Source organism: Colletes gigas, unplaced genomic scaffold (genome assembly GCF_013123115.1).
Source record: "Colletes gigas isolate AHSC1104 unplaced genomic scaffold, ASM1312311v1 Colletes_gigas_Sc00021, whole genome shotgun sequence".
Taxonomy (NCBI): domain Eukaryota; kingdom Metazoa; phylum Arthropoda; class Insecta; order Hymenoptera; family Colletidae; genus Colletes; species Colletes gigas.
The window spans coordinates 2,793,782-2,813,126 of NW_025106650.1; the positions used below are offsets into that span (position 1 = coordinate 2,793,782).

The window sequence follows — 19,345 nt, forward strand, 5'->3', positions numbered from 1 at the left end:
CGCGTCGCGTCGTACCTCTTTCTCGCGCGTGAATCGAAGAAGTCACGTGACCAGGAAGCCGTATGTATACAGGGTGTTCGGCCACCTCTAGCAAAAATTTTAATGAGCGATAGTAGAGGCCAAAATAAGACGAAAATCAAGAATACTAATTTGTTGATGGAAGCTTCGTTAAAAAGTTATTAACAATTAAATTCAAAAATTTCAAATCGTGCTGGAAAAATTATTTTCGGTTGCGGGGGTCAACTACAATCATTTTTTGTGAGTACACATACCTCCGAAATCCTATCTACTTTCGAGAAATAAAATCGAGTAGATGCTGAAATTTTTCGGCGAAAAAAAATTTTTCAAATCGTTTTAAAAAAATTATTTTCGGTTGCGGGGGTCAATTACAATCATTTTTTATCATTACACATACCTCCGAAATCGTACGCACTTTCGAGAAAAAAATTCCTTACTGAAAATCCAATTAGGTGCCTAAATTTTTCAACGGAGAAAAAAAATTGCAAATCGTTGTGGAAAAATTATTTTCGGTTGCGGGGGTCAATTACAATCAGTTTTTGTCATTAGACATACCCACGAAATCCTGCCCACTTTCGAGAAAAAAAATAGAGAAGGTGTGAAATTATTCGAGAAAATTAAAAAATTGCAAATCGTTGTGGAAAAATTATTTTCGGTTGTAGGGTTCAATTACAGTCATTTTTGGTGAATAGACATACCCCCGAAATCTTGCACATTTTCGAGAAAAAAATTCAGTAAGAGCGGCACTTTAAACGTTAATAACTTTTTAACGAAGCTTCCACCAACAAATTAGTATTCTTGATTTTCGTCTTATTTTGGCCTCTACTATCGCTCATTAAAATTTTTGCTAGAGGTGGCCGAACACCCTGTATAGCGTTAAAGTAAATTTCAAAATAAACATAGAAGATAGCAAAAATTATAGTAGCTGGTATAGTCATTGGATAGAGGATGAAATGCCCTTTAAAACGAGCGTTCGAACAAGCCGATAGCGTAATTAGTTCCGGAGATATAGCGATTTTAGTGTCAACTCATGCGGTGGCTAGTTTCGGAGATAGAATAGTTCGAAGGGTTTGTTTACGTTTCATTCAGATCAATGAACGCGCGCGCGCAAAAATGGTAAACAGTGCGTAGTAAATTCTTGAAAATACATACCCAAAGAAGTTTCAGCAATTCCTACTGATCGTACGACTAGTGTACGATAAAACTGGATTATAAATTATTTATTTAATTGAAAATTAATTTAAATTTAAATACAGGATGTTTGCGTAATTACTAGCCAGTACTTTATCTTAATTAATTGTTTTCTCGAGAACTAACTACGGTATCGACTTGGAACAAAATTCGTTTTCAAGGGCGTTTTATCTACTATCCGATGAAAACTAAAAAATTTTTTTAACATAAATGAGAATATCTTACGAATAAACATCAAAACACAAGTTTCTATACATAGAATGCATAAATTATGAGTACGTTGCCTCGTAAAAGAGAGAAAGAAAGACTGATTATTTGACCGGTTATGGTAGGAATGGGTATACATGAAGTGCCGGTACGTTTAGTGTTAACAGTGCAAAAATTAATTTTCTATGAAAGAAATGTAGTATTATCAGGAGATTTTTAATTTTAGATATATGATTAAACTTAGAAAATAGTGTTAATAGTGTTCAGAGAACAAAGACTGATCCAAACCTCCCTACATGTCATCCGGTGATCCCTATTCGATTGCAAGAAGGGAGGCAGTGCTCTATTATTAGTAAATAGAATGTAATTCAGCTTTAGCAAGGTCGACTATAATGTTTGTTTAATATTTTATACGAGTCTCGGTATCTGCAGTAATTTTCAGTCTTGCTATACAGCAATTATCGAGGATCCACTAGTAGGAACGAAACTGTGCCCATCTTGGACGTTGCACGAAACGTGAAATTTTGGTCAGACGCGTCGTGATTTTATACGATCTCAAAATACAAACGCGTCGTTGGCTCAAATGAAAGAAACAAAAATGCGTGGACTTCTGGCGAACGGAAAAGTAATCGTTTCGTTGTATGCATTCGCGGTTCTCGATCGTACAAGGTAGATATCACGGTTTTTAACGTGTACTGGAAACATTTAACCAACATATCCGTATTTTAATCCGTGTATTTCTTAATACATAGGGTTCACGTGTACATACCATATCTATATTCCAATTCGTGTCCCTATGTACGCACAATATTCCTTTTACGCGAACAATATGCAAGGCATGCACGAGTTGCTAGTCTGCAGGTCAAAATAATTGTGAAATTTGTTAGCAAGTTCTGAAATTCTCGGGCGCCCGTCTGTTTTTGTATTTCAAATACACGCGTACCCGTATTAAACAGTAAACGGATAGTTTAAATACACACACAAAACGTGGATCTCGAGCACAGAATATCGCTACTGTTGCATTCCTGAGTCGGGTGCTCTTAAACATGGTCACGTTCGCAGCTTGACTCTCCATTATCGTGTTTTATCACAGTGTGCGATGTGTTTGTGTACGGTGTGCATGTGGTTTATGGTTCGCGCGCGAAAGATATTCTCACCCATCGGTGAGAGAGGAAACCGCGGCACGGAAAATATCTTTCTTCGCGCGAATGCAGCGGTTTACTCGACGAACGGGACCGTTTCTGGTCGCTTTACGCGAGTAAAACGAGGCAGGACAGCGTGGACGAATTTACCTTTTGTCAAACATGTCGCGATACATGGTCCAATAAACTCGTCCTGGAATAGATCCCATCCACTTTCGACGAGGTCGGGCAAAATGTAACGCGATCGCGTTTGCCGCGGTACGATAAATCGCGCGGTAATTACTCACCGTGATTGTAAGTCTTCGATGAAAAAACTATCAAAGAATCGCGCGATCGCGTGTAATTTTATCGCGTCAAACGCGATCGGATCGAATGTTGCCCAACTTTTACTTTCCGACTAGTGTCACGGGTAACCCCTGCCGACCTGCTTCGTTGGCTCTTGGGTGTGTTCGAGTCTTTAGATCATCGATCAACTATGGTGACATAACGGCGAGACACATGAGACTTACTTGAGTCTTGGCCCGTCTGCGGTGGTGACGTTATTCGGGGGTCGAAACAGCACGCGCTGGGTCTCACAGCGGCTAGAAATATACTAATATAGGCATGCCGCGGGTATTTCACGATCGTTCAACCCTTTGCGGTCGGCCTCGCCCCTTCGAGACATCCTCGAAGGGGAGCGAAACGCTAGACTATCGCGATAGCAAGGACACAGAAATGGGCAAAACTTTCATCCATATAACAAATTCTAGATAAAAAGCTACCAAATAACCTGCTCATTCGGAGAGGCGACTTCTGTGAATTTAATCCAGGCAAGAAAAGGACAATCGAACGTTGAATATTTCATTTTAATCAAGAATCGATGTACCGAGTTTCGTTCGACAGGGTCGAATTTATGGGGGATCAAAGGGCAAATTTCATTCGCGAGCAGAAATTTTAAATTCATTCGTTGCTTTACTTGGATTCTGCACCAGTTTAATACCTCGTTTATCCACTGTAAAACTACAGTTTTTAATCGTGCTTCGCGACGAACGGGGGACGTCGAAAAAATGTATTTTCATTCGTTGTGCAGTGTATGATATTATTGGAATAAAATTGTGCCCATATCTGCGGGAAGTGGGGTTCTCTGGGAAGACGAGGGCTCCAAGACAGAAAACGTACGCCGACCACAAAGGGTTAAAGCTGTCTAGGAAACTGCGCGCCGGACGGTGTCGGATGTTCTCGCTTTCGCGAGAAACGTCGGGCTCTTCCTGTCCACGACAACGCGCGTCTCCGTTTTCCGTCATTCGTGTTCCCTTTGATCTCTGCTCGAGCATCGCGAGAGGCGAGAAAAATGACTCGATAAGAATTCGTTTCTCGCGACTTCTCAATCGGGCTGCAGCTCGAGAATTTTCACCGGGCGCTCGTCGGCGTATCCGATCGGAATTACATTGCGTAACGTTCGCGACCGTGTTCGAAACTTATTTCTATGGTAAAATGAAAGTTCTCCTCGCGGGAAGCGAACGTCTCCTGAGCGAATTTCGCGACGGAGTTGCTCGATATCGAAGGAATGCTTTCTCGTACCTTTGCGAGTACGGGGGAAACACACCGAGCGAGATTCCGCGAGAAATTTTATCGAACGACGGAGAAAAGACGCGTCGAAATACCTGTACGCACCGGGTGAGAAAAGGTCGATCGAAAAATGAAACAATCAGAAGTGGACGCTTCGTTTTATTAGCGGGCGTATTCGGACGGAAATAAAATATATTTCGAAACGAATTCGTATATCCAAAACTCTGTACAAGAAGTGAAATAATTTTTCTTTTCTGAAAAATCTGACCGGGTAAATGCATTATCTAACACTAGATTTATGAAACGAAACCATTTCTGGTAGAGTTTTGTAAGATGAGATTTTTTTTTATATCGAAAATACATTACATTCACCATCGAATACGCCCATTAATAAAATGTCTGCTCGTAATTGTTGCATTTTTCAAATTTTTGGGGACTGGCTTGCTACGATGAGTGGCGAAGGTGTTTCGAGATCGGTACACAGAGTCTCTTGCAATATGTAGTACGGTGACTCAATTGTCGTCGAACTGGTATTAGTATACATTTTACATATAGGATAAATTAAATCCCAAAAGTTTAGTTCGAAGACTCATAAAATATTGAAACTTTCCACGGTCTGACGGCCTTTCTTTTATTCATTGGCGAACGATTATTTATCAATGAATGAGAGCATTACCCTCCACCACTGTTTGTGTTTATTTGGCTCGAACGTTTGACTTCGACAGAAGATGATAATTTTAATATCTGCAACCAGCAATTTTTTTATTTCGATTCTAATTTTGTACAAAAAGTTGACTTTTACACTACCTATTACTTATAGTCGCTGCTGTTATTGCATTAGAGTGATGATTTGAGTAAAATATAAACTTTTTAAATAGTTCAAGAATGAATTTAGCATAGAATCGGATAACGTCGAGAAAATCGGTTTTCTCGCAGTCGTTCTAAAATCGTGGTAATATTCGAGACGTTTGTAAAGAATGTTTCGTATCTTATGATAAGACAAGCACAGTCAATTACCAAAAAGGACAAAGTCTTTAGTTGAAAATGTCTACCGCAATGATGAGATAAGTAGACTATATTACATCAATATTGTGGAATAGGTCCAGAGTACATATTCAGTGACAATTTGTCACAAGTAATCTGAGTAATATTTACAGTGGTTAGCAAAAGTGTAAACATGCGATACTAATCTCGTAATGAAGTGAAATTTTTGTTTTACGCTACGAATTAATCGATAGGTTTCTTGTATTGGATAAATAGTAACAATGGTGGGGATGATCACCATTAAAAAACTAAGAAAATGTAAAGTAAAATTTGTTTCCACGTAGTTTCGTTTTTGAAGAAATTTAATTTTGAAAAAAACGCTCGCGTCTATTTCTCATTAGTTTGATATGTTTTTCATTGTTTTGATGTCACCTGTAGCAATGTAGGTATCACATACACTGAGACACCCTGTATCTATACAGGATAATAATGTTAGGCTTATACTATATAAATAGTTCTTATCATCGCGTTTAGTCATTATCATTGTCAACTCTCGTGGAAAGATGATAATTTTGCCCTCTTATGCAACGACGATAAACGTACAGAAGTGACATAAATTAAAACGAAAATTATACTAAAAGCAAATTATACTTCTGTATCCGTTTCATAATTCATTAGCTTTCACTTTATAATTAATTTATGCGTACGTACAATGAAAAGGAATGTTATCATCAGACACGATTAATCAACTCATTAACCACGAAATGAACGTGTCTTTGATTGCGATTAAATTCATAAATTAGGGGACGGTAATAATGATATTAAACGTTTTTTTAGAGAATACGTGTTTACCGTATAACTAAAATCGTTATTAACGAAGTAATTAATAATGTCATAGGGTTACATTCGCTTTGATTATTCGTGGCGTTCGGCAATCATAATTAAACTTTGGATTTTATGCATTTTTCCAAAATAAAATATAATATTATTATATTGATTTATGAAATATAATTAAGAACATATTACGCGTGTTTACTATATTAGCATACGTCATGAATGCACAAAATGAGCAATCTAACCATAATTATTGATTATGTATTCAGTACGTGTAATCATTAATCATACGCTTCATTGCATGGTAATCATCATCGTTAATCATTAGGCACATTATATTCTGTCCAATACTCATTGGTTCAATTCCAAACTAGTTAGGTGACAGTAAGATTGATGGAAAATTGATAATACCATACCATCGTTAATGTTTTTAAACATCAACGAAATCCATTATTTCGCACGTGTTTTGTTAGAACGAAATCTCGCAAAACAAATTGTTTTTTACATTTTCAATATATCTTTTTACGAAAAAACAATTGTCAGTACTACATTTCACCAAAATACCCTGTATTTTCGACTTTTACACTTCGTACCTTCGGTGAATATTAAAAAAAATAAAAGAACCTTTCTATGATACGTTACAGTAGTTTGTTTCCTGTGTACGGTTGTTTAAGTATTCATAGAACAATTCCCTGGTCAGAAAAATATTCAAGCAGCTCGGAAATTTACTGCAAAATATTTTAATCGAGGTTCGTGTCGACAGAAAAAAAGCAACACAATAATCTAAACTAATCACGTTCGGTGACCAATTCTGTATAGTGTAATAAAAATAATTTAATTATTAGCGATAGTTCTGCAATCGTTTAATTTAGCTGAAAGCTTTCTTTAACCTCTTCGGTGTCTGAATTTTTCTTTTTAATAAATTCTGTCCTCTCTCGGGCAGTTTACGATTAAGAGAATAAAAAATAGCCGAATATTTAAGGATTAATGTCCACCCCTTAAAGTAAATTTCCGCAACAAGCAACGTATCAACGTATCCCCAAAGTTTTAGAATATTTTTAATTTCCGGTTTGGGGATCGTCTTTTATTAGCGCGTCAGCAATTTTTCCATTGTTGCTGTATTGACCGAAGATACGAAAGCGTACGAGTCGAAGTTGTACCGATTCTCGAATACTTTTTCAAGTCACTGTAATCGATCCTCGATAGCAAAGGTCGCGTACGAATCACGGTGGCTGCTGAAAATCCTTGAACAAGAAAATTCCGTCTTTGTCGGCGAACAGGATCGTCGAATGGCTTTGTAGATGTCGAATGACGTGTGACGTGAAATTCGTGTGACGCAAAACATTAATGGAAAAAACCAATAGATAAGTAGAAGCGAGATGTGTCTTTGGCGATCGTTGATGGATCCTTTTCAACACTAGTTGCAGGGGTCTTCCCTAGTATGTCTCTTAAAAGCATTTACAGTATATATCCAAGACCCTTCGTCATCTCCAAACTTTCGTCGATGGTGTTCACGGTATTATTCACCACGGGCGAAGCGAGGTTCGGCGTCTCGCGTGTCGTTTTCATCGATCGAAGGTTAAACCTACGCCCACGTCGAAAGTTTGGACCGAGAGCTTTCAAGCTAAACGACGCGAGAATGTCTCTAAATTGTTGGACAGATCTAATTAACGCGGCCAGGAATGTTACCTAAAGTGTGTCTAGCCTGATGTCGATCGCTGGTTAAGCAACTATATATAACAGTCGTACCTGTAATTAGGCATTCTGTGGAAGTTTAGGATCGTGGTGTTCACGTTGTCCAGTACCGCGTGCTCTGGATGGTGGTTCTTCGCTGCGCCGCTGTTAGTCTTCTGCAGGGTCTTCTTTTCGTACGGTTGACCGATCTTCTGGACGGTGCTCTTCCTTCTGCGAGAAATTCGCCCGTTACGAAGGTGTAGGCACCGCGATTAGGGCGACCAGATAAATATCGTTAAAAAGCACGTGCATACTACAGGAGCGAGTGAGAACTTCCAAACCAGAGTCCATTGTTCTTTTCGTTAAAAAAGAAAAAAACGTTCGTCGACAGCGTACGCAGTTCGATCATCACCGACGGGGGTGTGAGAAACAAACGTCCCCCGTGGGAATGATGCGTGTGCTGTCCACGAGCAGCCTTCAAAGTATAATTGAGCGAAAACATGCGTGCGCGATACTCTGCGGCAAGCGTGCACACAGTGTGTTCGGTTCGATGATACAGTAGAGCCTTCAGAGATTACAAATTATAACCTCCTTCCTATGGATCTAGGAAGATGAAGGTTCCAGTCACGGTGAACGTCTCAACGAAACACACTGCGTGGATATTTTGTTTCTTTTTTTCTTGTTGGATCGTTGCATCTTATGGTCAGTTCTAGCGAAGCTGGGGTGTCTACGGGGTTCAACGGGGAGCCGTGTTGAGGCATGCATTAAAACAGAAACAGATAACCAGTCGAATGGTATCTGGCCTTACAGCCACCCGTGTGGGATCGCCCTCCACTGCAGTACCCATCAACCGAATACTCAAAACCAAACGATAATGTGAACAGACAAAGTTCGTTGAGAATCAAGTGAAGCTCTGTAATAAGTGCAGGGTGTAAAAGAAGACGTTTACCGCGTCTTTCGGGGACGAGTCCGCGCGGTTCGTTCGAAAGAAGAACCACCCCGTAAAATTCCGTTTTACCCCTCGAACTCGAAGGTGAAATTTCCTTATCGATCCCCAGGTATTCCACTCGAACAGACGACGACCAGTTCAAAGGGAACCGCGCGAGGGGGTTGCACCCACCCTAATTTACGCGTGACTTCTCGCTTGCAAACGCTGCGTCGCGCATTCCCGCAAATATTACGATAAAGTTCTTTATCGTACGATAAACGACAACGGACTGCGAATATTTATTACTACGTATTTCTACGATAATGTTCTTCGATCGTTGCATCGTCAGTACCAGTTTACTTTAAGTTTGAGCTCTGCTCGATTAAAGCTATCTCTAAACAATCTGTTGTCATTTCTCGAACTATACATTTGATTAACCATTAAGTAGACGTACGAGGGTTCTGTGGACTATGCTCTATTTCTTGTGGGTTAGGAGTTAAAGGTGTGAAACAAGTGGAAAGTCACTGATTCCGGCAAAAATATTATAATTCACTGGTAGTAGTCAATCGATTGGTAGTTCAATGTATAATGGCCAATCGGTCCCCGAAAGCCGAGAGAAATATTTTCTTTCCTCCCTGTGAGCGTGCGTTCCATGGGGGTGAAGATATTTGTCCTCGATATTGTCGAACTAGTCGACGCAACGTTCGTAGAGTGGTCCACGGAATCAATATTTCGAGCGTCCTGCGAACGCATCGATCGTGATCCATGTAATCGATCACCCTGCTGTAACGCAGCAACCTTTAACCGGATACCATACATTTAGATGAGATGGTGCGTTCGCGATTATACTTGACCGCGTATGAAATTATTCTCGTTTCGTTGGGGATGGATCGGTGAACGGTTACGGAATTACTGGAAGCTCATCTTTACTTGCAATAGACAGGTATATACGTTTAAGTAGCCAATTCTGCGGAAGCAATCGTACATGAACCTATATACTTGGTTCGATAGCCAAATTTGCCGGCGATTGCTGAAGCTGCTTGGGGATACATAGTCGTAGCAACGATCAGGTTACGAGTATGTGATAATATTCGACGCGGTCGAGACGGTAATCATTGTCGATCGTTGCCGGGCTGTTCGTTGCGACGAATATCAACTTTCCCGCGACGCTTTTTTCTTTATAAGCCATTATTCGGCGGCGTTCGTTGGCGATAATCATTGACGAATTATAATAAAATGCAGCGCAGCGATGCAAATACATTTCGAGCGTTTTACTTATCGGTACACCGATGAACAATGACAGTGAGAGAAAGAAAAACGAAAGATAAACGAAAACAGTATACGAAAAGAACAGTAAGCGAAGAGAAAAAAGACAATAACAATACGGACTCTAAAGATATACATGTAAATATATATGCACGACGTTGTGATTCGTAAGAGAAAGACATACATATATATGTGCATATATATATATATAGAGATAGATAGATACGCATACAAAAAAGTTTCTACGTGTATGTTTCTGCACACTAACCTGAGACAGAGGGAGTAGTTTTTATGTACTACGACTGACCTGTAGCATAGAGCCATCAGAGTAAATACTAGGAAAACACCCCCTACCACCGCCATGAGCACACCAACTAAAAATATAGTGTTAGAGCCGTGGTAGTTATCTGTGACGATCGGACGCGTTGTTTTAGGTCGCATCGTGTTGTCGTCGTCACGGTATCAATTGTCGCCGGCAATTCCGGCGCGATATCATGATCGAGTACCATTGTTTACGGAGGGCGAGATTTATTTTTGGTATCCGAGCGTCCCACAGCATGCAGACAGACAGAGATGCCAGTGACAGACAGAAACAGACAAGAAACAGAGAAGCCAGAATCAGCACATATACATATACATAGATGTTGTTCGTCGTACGGTACACACTATCGATCGTACCAACGCGATACATTCGTCTATCGGACTCTTATCAACTCGTCGAGCGCGCGAAATGTCGCCAATAGACAATAACGCGCGAGCCATTCTTCTTTCTCTATACTCTTTGACTCTTCGTCAAAGCTTCCCCGATTAGTATCCGTTGGACGGCTGATCGTCATGTATATCCGTCGTGTGTTTTGCAAAAATCATCGTCGTGACTCGAACATCCCGTTCTCGTTTCAACCGTTCGATCTGGACACCGTTCGAGGCGAAGAAATCGCCACTGACCAACAATCTTCGCAAAGACCATCGCGATCAACGATGAGACTGACAGACGTTAGAGACCTGGAGAATCGATTTCTAATCGACGTTAAGCAAACGTAGTACACGGTATAAGAAAACCGCAGAAGGATCGAATAGATCTAGAAAACAAAACGATGATTTACAAATGCAAAGGAAAAACAAATAAATACGTATGAAAGTTTGGAACAATTATATCTAAAGTCTTTTAGGGTTTTCTTATACTAGGTGCATACCGCAATGCTTGCTTCGCGTCGATTAAACATCGATTTCCCGCATCCCTCCCTTTACTAGACACTTTTAAATGCCATCGACAACCATTTAACGTACCAATTTGTTATTCTTGTATCGAACTATTTCCATAGGGGTCACAGACGCAACGTTATACATTTTAGATCGACTAACAACCACCTATCATTAGGTTGTAAATTAAATTTCAGCACTGTGACATGTATAACTGTTATTTTTTATTTATTAATATCAGTGACACGATGTTTTCGGATCGGTCTCATCGCTTCGCACGGTTACAGATCGATCGCGATCAAAGAGACTCGTTAAATAATGAAGCGAAACGGTTAGCCTCTATCGTTAGCGATTCTTTCTTTTTCTCGGACGGATTCGAGGGGACGATGTTCATTTCTTTGCTAATCAGCCTTATTCATGCTTTCATAGGGCATACAAGCAGCTGGCACATTGGCGTTACGTTTATGGTGGATCGTGTGTTAGATATCGTACTCTAAGGGACGAACTGGCATTCAGGGTTGGCTCGGAAACAACAAAGAGGCTCGCGTTTCGCGCATTTATGTTTGTATAACAGTATTACACCGGTTGATCGCACGGATCAGGTAAATCTAATCGTAAGAACGTTTGCGCCCTGTCGGTACACTGGGTGGTTCGGGCCAAAGATGGACAAAATTCTTATCTAACGAATAAAAAGAAACAAACAAGATGGACGATAGTGGGGAAGAGTAGCGTAGGTGGTGAACCAGCGATGTCGTGACTCATACTGCACACTAGAATCGTCGAACATATTTCCCACTCGTTGGTCAGTTCTTCCAGTAACTATTTAGCCACATCCACCATTCCGAATTCTCCTTCGACTCGTACGACTGCGTTCCTATTTGTGAATTCACATATGCGGCCCTCTATTCGTCTGCTCTGACTTGTTGCATCAGTGTACAAGTCAGTTAGGTTTGACGGGGACTGTTCGACGAAGCAGACAAGTCGTTTGACAGCTTTTCTGTAGATAGAGATACAGATTTTGCACTCCAAATTAACCCGTCTGTAAATCTAATCCAACCTTTATATATCGAATTACATATCGAATTTACCCTATTGAGGATCGAGCTTTTCTACAAATTTGTTTTCTTAAGCCATTGTAGTAAATATAAAATTAATATAAAATATTTAGTTAATACTAAAAGTGTAATTTGAGAGCTGGCTCGCTAATTACGAAATGGCATTGTTTTGCTTTATTTTTGAATAATTCGCAAGGTGAATTTAATCAACAAAACGGTGAATATGATCTGTAAATGAAAGATCTCCGACCTTTGCGAGTACACTGTCTGTTTGTTCGAATAAAATTTTGCCCATCTTTGGCTCAGGATCCACCTAAAACCGTGAACGTTTAGGAACAATGATCGCGCAAATGCAGAGCGGCCGTTGGAGTGCGACAACCGTAAAGATGTAGATCCCTCGCTCGTGCAGCATAGTCATGATTGTCGTGATCATTCAAACGCGCGCTATGCGAGCACGAGCACATTCAGAGCATACCATCGAGAAAACAGGTAGTATATGTATATACAGAGTATTCTGTAGCACGTGGGAACCCTTTCAGCAATGAATTCTCCACATGAAAACGATAAAAGAAAGTTCGTGTAAACATACGTTTCTTCTTTAAAGCACGATATTGTATCTGAACGCAAGCCTGCAACTTTTACCATCGACTACCTCGGTTTAACACTATCACATTGGGCAAGATTATAAATTAGGTACGAGTTTCCGCCATTTCCGAATTAAAAAAATTTTCACACGACGTATTTCAATAATCTGACACGTGGTATACTAAGAAGAAGTGTTTATATAATTAGAATGTAAGTTCCAACGTTTGGTATTGAGTTCTGTTTTTAAATAGTCGGGTGGAACTGATTCGACTATTCCCATCCTCCGAAAAAATTATTCCAGCATAAAACTTTGCTGTAATTCGAAAAGAAGATCAGGCGAAATATATGTTTATACGGTTTTTATGGTTTTCATGTGGAGAATCCATTGCTGAATCGGTTTCCATATGCTACGGAATATTTTGTGTGTACAGCGGCGGCTAGCTACTTAAGACCGTTTGATAGTTAGGGAAATAATCAGTCCTCCTACTCGTTATATATTTGGCGTGTACTTTCAATTTTCAACGTATGTAGGGTGTTGTTGAATGGAACCTGAATTGTCTGAGTTTGTGGGATACTTAATCCCATACATTTGCCAATGACCGAGAACACAGAGTTATTAGAGACAAGGTATTTCTATATTTCCTATCCCTTTTCAGTAAACAGTCGCTCATACTTGCTTTATTCGTTCATAATAGCTTTACCATTTGTGATAATAATTTTTTATCTTGACAATATAACTTTATAAAGTTCAGTATTCTTCAGAATAAATTTTTCTCAATTTTATTAATTCTAGTTACCTTCATAGTATTCAATTCGACTAGGCCTCAAGCAGATGTCTGCTATTATTACGACGACGTCTACAAGAATCTTAAAAATTATCGTAATGTTGCAACTAAAATTATTTTAATATTTTGATGGAATATGCTTCATATTGCTATGTACGAAAGTTTAATTTATTAAATATATAGGTACCGTTTATCTATCTATCCAGCGGTTTTAAGTAGTCTCCACTGTATATATTTGTGAGGCGTACGCATATTCATGTTTATATATATATATATAATACATAGAGGTAATTGAAACATCGAGTCAGTAGGCTAAGATGAATCAATATTATGAGAGCATTGATGGCCGCGTGCGATGCCCCATCATCCAGCTAGCCACAAATTACTTGACAACGACAGGCGTTGGGTCGAACCCACTCAGCTGAAGCCTCGGCTCAGTGGGCTCTTAGTTTCCAAGTAATTTTATTTTGCTACTGTACCTGTAGCAAACAGCCACTAGTGCAAAACAAACGAAGACTCCTGTGGCCACACCCAACATGATTGCTACCATCTCCACGGTGTTAAGGGTGTTGTTAGTTGCGTCTGAAACGACCAATCACTTTGTATCCTACACGTGTCAGAACAATCGGCGAAGCGTGTTTGAATCACTGTCGCGGATCCTCCCCCCCATCGTAATCGTTCCAAGGACGAACCACATCGCGGGTTCGTTCCGTGGAAAAGATATTACGTTGGGCGAGGATCTGTTCTCGCGAATATCCCTTGAAGAGATCAAGCGTTATGGACAAGCAGCCCCTACGAAAGAAACATCTATTCCAAGATCGGACGTACGGGTGCCTTTGTCATTAATTTCGATTTTCCTGCTGGATCCACGCGAACCTGGTCGAGAACAGGGATCGAGCGAAACTGTACTAATTTTTAATCGGTTAATCCTTTCGCTATTAAATCGTGTCTTATAATTAGACTGTGAATCTAAATATAATAATTCATGTTTTACTTTAAGGATTTCTTATATTTTTTGAAAATTAAAATTTCCCACAAATGTATAAAAATCCGCAGTCAACCTATAATTTTGTTAAACAGCGAAAGGGTTAATTCTTCCGTCTAGTAAATAGTTCTCGACAAAGGCACGCTGGACTCTCGCGTGGGGGTAAAAATCGCCGTTTACTCGTAATATGCGATTGTTCTTTTCGCGGGATGGGTACGTGAGTCGAAAATGGATGAGTGTAATCAAATGAATTTGTCGTCTCGTGTTATATGTATATATGTGTGTATGTATATATGGAGAACGCATCGAATTTTATGTGCACAGCTGATGGTATGGCCCCAAATAATCAGACGACTAAAACGGGTTTCCCGACGAGAAAAGGGACGAGTCTTCTTCGTCTTATCGTGAATTAAACGCACGAAGACGATCGGAGAATTGTCTGCGTTTCGCGATCGCAGGCTACGGTAGAATTTCGCTTATCGCGCCCGTTGCATTTCACCGTCCGACGAAATCTTTTCTTCGAATGGGTCGATCAGCCTCGAGTTCCAACGGAGCGGCCTTATCTTCGATCGAGGCGAACGTTATCGCCGTTACAAAGCCTATCGTTCTCCGTTCCACGGTCCAAAGACATTGTTATCCGACGAGAGATCGCGGTACCGTGAAATTTCACGGCCTCGAACAAATTTTACACGTGGAAACCGAAATTGTCTACCGTACCCGGTGATCGGTACGAGTTCTCGTCGCTAGGACTTGTCAACGATTTCGTTTGCGCGATTTGGAAATCGGAATACGAACCGAGAGATTGAAAAACGACCGATTTACTAACGAAATTAGTTTAATCGTTTACGAGTCGCAAACTTACCGTAGGGGGTCTCTTTCTTCACCAATCTAGGATCTGAACCATTTTTACCAGCTGCGTCGGTGCGCGTAGTCGTTGGCGGCACTGTCGGAATAGCATATTTGACGGAGCAGTCTGGTCCGGTCCATCCTAAGTCGCAGTAGCAATTGTTCATATTCGTGCATACCTGCAATTTCAAATTTGTCTCTCGATGATCAACAAACACGACTTCGACGTAATATTGAACGAAAACGTTCTACTGGTTGCTCGCGAAACGTTTACTTACGCCTTTACCCGAGCATTCGTTGTTGTCGCGATTGCTGGGGCACATCTCGGTGTCCAGTAGCGGGAAGATGTTCATGCAAGTTTGATTCACGCAAATCTGAAACGTGGAAAATCAAACGATGTATTCCCGCGGTTTCCTCTTAACCGTCGTCTCGTCGTCGTTTCAACCGAATCTATCTAGATTGAAAGCAAACAGTTTTGTTTGTCTACGACGGCGCTACGTAGCCCCATACTGTGGCTATCGAGTTTGCATAATCCGGTTTCAGCAACGACCAACTAGGATCATTAATGCAATGCCGAAAACCGGCCGTTGAACCTAGAGTCTCATTTAATTTACCGGGTTACAATATACGGAGATTCCAGTTTACGAAAGGATTACGAAACTTACCAAATTATCTCCGCAGGATGTCCCGTCGTAAACCAATCCCATCTTCGGTATCTCGGAACCTTCCACCCTACCAGTCGTAGACCTTAGCAAAGAGCAGTCGTACAACGTTACACGTCCTGTTCAACGTGGAAAATTACGCGATTCGACTTACTTGCACTCGTATTCCTGGCCCTTCATCGACACGATAGTCCTCGAGTGATCCATACCGCTGATCACTGGCTGCTTGCTGCCTCGTTGGCATTGCAGCGATCCGCAACGGACGTTTCTGCGACAAGAAGCGACGAACGGAAACGTTTAGATAGAATTCTGCCTCGATATCGAACGTTCTTTTCGATTTTTTCTTGGAAAAACCACCTTCGACGGTTCCCATACATTTGAAACACGCAAGTAATCGTTATCCTATAAAACTGAATTTTGGTTTGTCGACGGAAATGTAATTTGGTTTATATAGGATCAATTTGTTCGCGTCTGTAACTTCGTGTTTCCAGGTTCACTTACATGGGATCGCATTTAACGTAGTGGTCGGATGTGTCGGTACCGCAGTGTCCGCTGAGCGAACCCTTGGAATTAAATTGTTCGAAGCACTCTTTGTCCGCGCCCGTACCACCGTATCCCCAAATTTCCTTGCACTGGAAGTCCAACGTCGGGCAAACACCGTTGTAACAGTAGGTAGAGTTGTTCGCGCAGAGATTGCCGTTCTTCTTGTAAACATCCGGCGGACATTGGCCTGACGTTCCGGAGCAGACTTCCGGCAAGTCGCACTCGTTCGTGGCCTCCCGGCAGACAATGCCTTGCTTGAGCAGCTATAGTTTCAAACATACGTCCAAGATAACAGTTATTCTCAACGTGTGTTCGGGAAAAATCAGTAAGCGAATAGGAATTTTCAAAACGTGTTAATTTTTAATTATTCCGCTTAGGAACATCAATCGAAAATCGAAATCATTTTTAACGGAGCTACAGCAATTGGAAAATCGATATTTTAATTGTACTAATAAGAAAATTTAGAAAGCGTATATGGGGGGCGGGGGATGGAGAATACACCCTGTATTTACTCTATTTATTTTGTTGTCCGTCTTCCGCCTCTGTTTAGCGACGCGTCTAATGCGTCCGTCGCTATCGAGCACGTACATCTCCTCTGGCCCGGAATCGCGTGCCAAATGTTTGACGCGTTATCGACGAGATCCGTTGTTGATAAAAAGGAACCCGAGCAAAAGGCGATACCAACGAGAAAAATATTGTTACCTTGCAGTCGTTGCAGCACGGCCCGCTCGCGCATTCCGATTCCGAGGTGAGCTTGCAGGTGACCGATTCGCAGCAAGGATCGACTTTCTTGCAATCGTCGACCGATCCGCAATCGCATTGTTCCCCCTCGTCGATTACCCTGTTTCCGCAAGTGCTCTGCACATTTATCTGTTGTCGGCCGGGCCACGAAAATAGAGAACCGACCGTTTACATTTCCGCTTAATGCTCTGCCATAGAAAATTAGGTTGCGACGCAACGAACCGAGATAAGGAACTTCCGTGCACGCTGAAAGGCGTGGCAAAGTCTTCTTCAAACTTCGCCCTTTGCTAATTCACCTTTGCGTGAAAAGGAGTCGCCGGTTCGTTTCGTACGTCTACCTTCGTGGGAACCGATCCGCTTTGAACTCTTTCAGACGAGACGCCCCGAGACTTTCGTTTGCAACCAACGAGAACGTCGAATCCGATGGCGGGGGCGGCTCGCGCCGAAAGATAAGGGAGTTCGGGCTAATATGGGTGATATCGCGACCTGGCTAGATACTTTTGGTACCCGTGCTATTTGCTTGATTCGTTTCATCGCTCGTTGTTCGATAAATACTGGGTTCGCCGATAAATAATTGCTTCTTAACCGGAAGAAGTCGTATATCTCTATACAGGGTGTTCGGCTACCCATGGGAAAAATTGTAATGGGAGATTCTAGAGACCAAAATAAGACGAAAATCAAGAACACCAAATTTTTGATACAGGCTTCCTTAAAAACTTATTGACGTTTAAAGTTCCATACCGACCAGAAACTTTTTCGACGAAATTAAAAGATTTGAAATCATTCTGGAAAAAATATTTTCAGTTGCAGGGGTCAATTACAAGCATTTTTGGTTAATAGAAATTCCCTCAAATTCCTACGCAGTTTCGAGAAAAAAATTCGAGTAGGTGCTGAAAGTTTTGGTTAAAAAAAAAGAATTTCGAATCGTCTTCGAAGAATTATTTTTAGTTTTAGGGATCAATTACAAGAATTCTTGATAAATAGACATACCCCCAAAATCCTATGCACTTGTGAGAAAAAAATTCGTGAAGGTGGACAAATTTTATTAATAATTTTAACGTTAATAACTTTTTAACGAAGCCTCAATCAACAAATTGGTATTCTTGATTTTCGTCTTATTTTGGCCTCTAGAATCTCTCATTAAAATTTTTCCTAGGGTTGGCCGAACACCCTGTATAATCGAACATCCTCTTTTAAAATGGAGCTCTATAATTTTAATTGGACCATTCGATACTGTTTTCTAATTTCTACAAAAGGTAATTAAACCTAATAATTTAAGAGTCGATTCAAGATTTATCATCAAACAAATGGAAATGTTGTAAAAGATCGTGGATCAAAATAGTCTATACGTTGTTTGACAAAGTTTCTTATTGAAAATTTTATTGTTACTTTCCAGCGAATCCAATATCTCCCCTTCGTATTGTCGTTTGGTTACGAATTACTACTCCGATTCTAAAAGTTCTCGCTGCGATCGTTCGTGATTAAAAACTTGGCCGAGTTAAGAAATCTCTGTTCTTACCTCGTTTGGTTTGTTATAAAGACAGAAGCCGTTGCCCCCTTTTAAAAACTCTACGTAATCGTTTTTGCTACAGTTGGAAAACTTGTACGGTTGAATGTTGTCCAAGCCGACGATCGATTGAGACATGATGCATCCGTGCCAGTCTCTGCAGTCACACTCCTTTCCTGCGAACAATTTGTCACCGATCAGTCCGAGCGAAACGGGGGCTATTTTGTTCGCTGGTTTCGGTCGAATCCACGAAACGAGACTAACTTTTGTCGTCGTGGACCATGCCGATATTGTGGCCAATCATGTGGGCCATGGTACCGGCTAGTAGATGAGGCTCGTAAGAGTTCAGATCGACGCTGATCCCGACGGACTGTTGTTTGCAGATCGTCGATAGCGCGGCCACTCCAGATTCCCCACCGGAGAACGTTTCGCCCCTGCAAATCGACCATATCTCGAATCTCTTCGACTCTCGTAGCTCGAATTGTGATCCAGTATGGGTGATTTTGCTAATCTCTATCGATATATACGGGTGCTTTGGAAAAGTTGTAGTTATTTTAACGTGTTATATGCATGCCATTAAAAAATCGCGACTGGAATTTAGTTATACCAACAAGAGAGTCTAACGTTAAGAACTGTTCGTAAGT

General features: G+C 40.8%; 1 protein-coding gene across 1 annotated transcript in view; it reads right to left on the reverse strand.

Moving 5' to 3' along the window:
- Positions 1-19,345, reverse strand: part of LOC122401093 (disintegrin and metalloproteinase domain-containing protein unc-71) — a 125,529-nt gene that overhangs the window by 16,438 nt on the left and 89,746 nt on the right. Inside the window, exons 11-21 of the mRNA XM_043403031.1 lie at positions 18,966-19,135; positions 18,714-18,877; positions 17,156-17,323; positions 16,412-16,716; positions 16,065-16,178; positions 15,914-15,995; positions 15,527-15,622; positions 15,265-15,427; positions 10,061-10,199; positions 7,674-7,829; positions 3,068-3,139 (exon numbers count right to left, since the gene is read on the reverse strand). Of these exons, the coding sequence (XP_043258966.1) occupies positions 3,068-3,139; positions 7,674-7,829; positions 10,061-10,199; positions 15,265-15,427; positions 15,527-15,622; positions 15,914-15,995; positions 16,065-16,178; positions 16,412-16,716; positions 17,156-17,323; positions 18,714-18,877; positions 18,966-19,135 (1,629 nt within the window). The remainder of the gene's footprint in view (positions 1-3,067; positions 3,140-7,673; positions 7,830-10,060; positions 10,200-15,264; positions 15,428-15,526; positions 15,623-15,913; positions 15,996-16,064; positions 16,179-16,411; positions 16,717-17,155; positions 17,324-18,713; positions 18,878-18,965; positions 19,136-19,345) is intronic.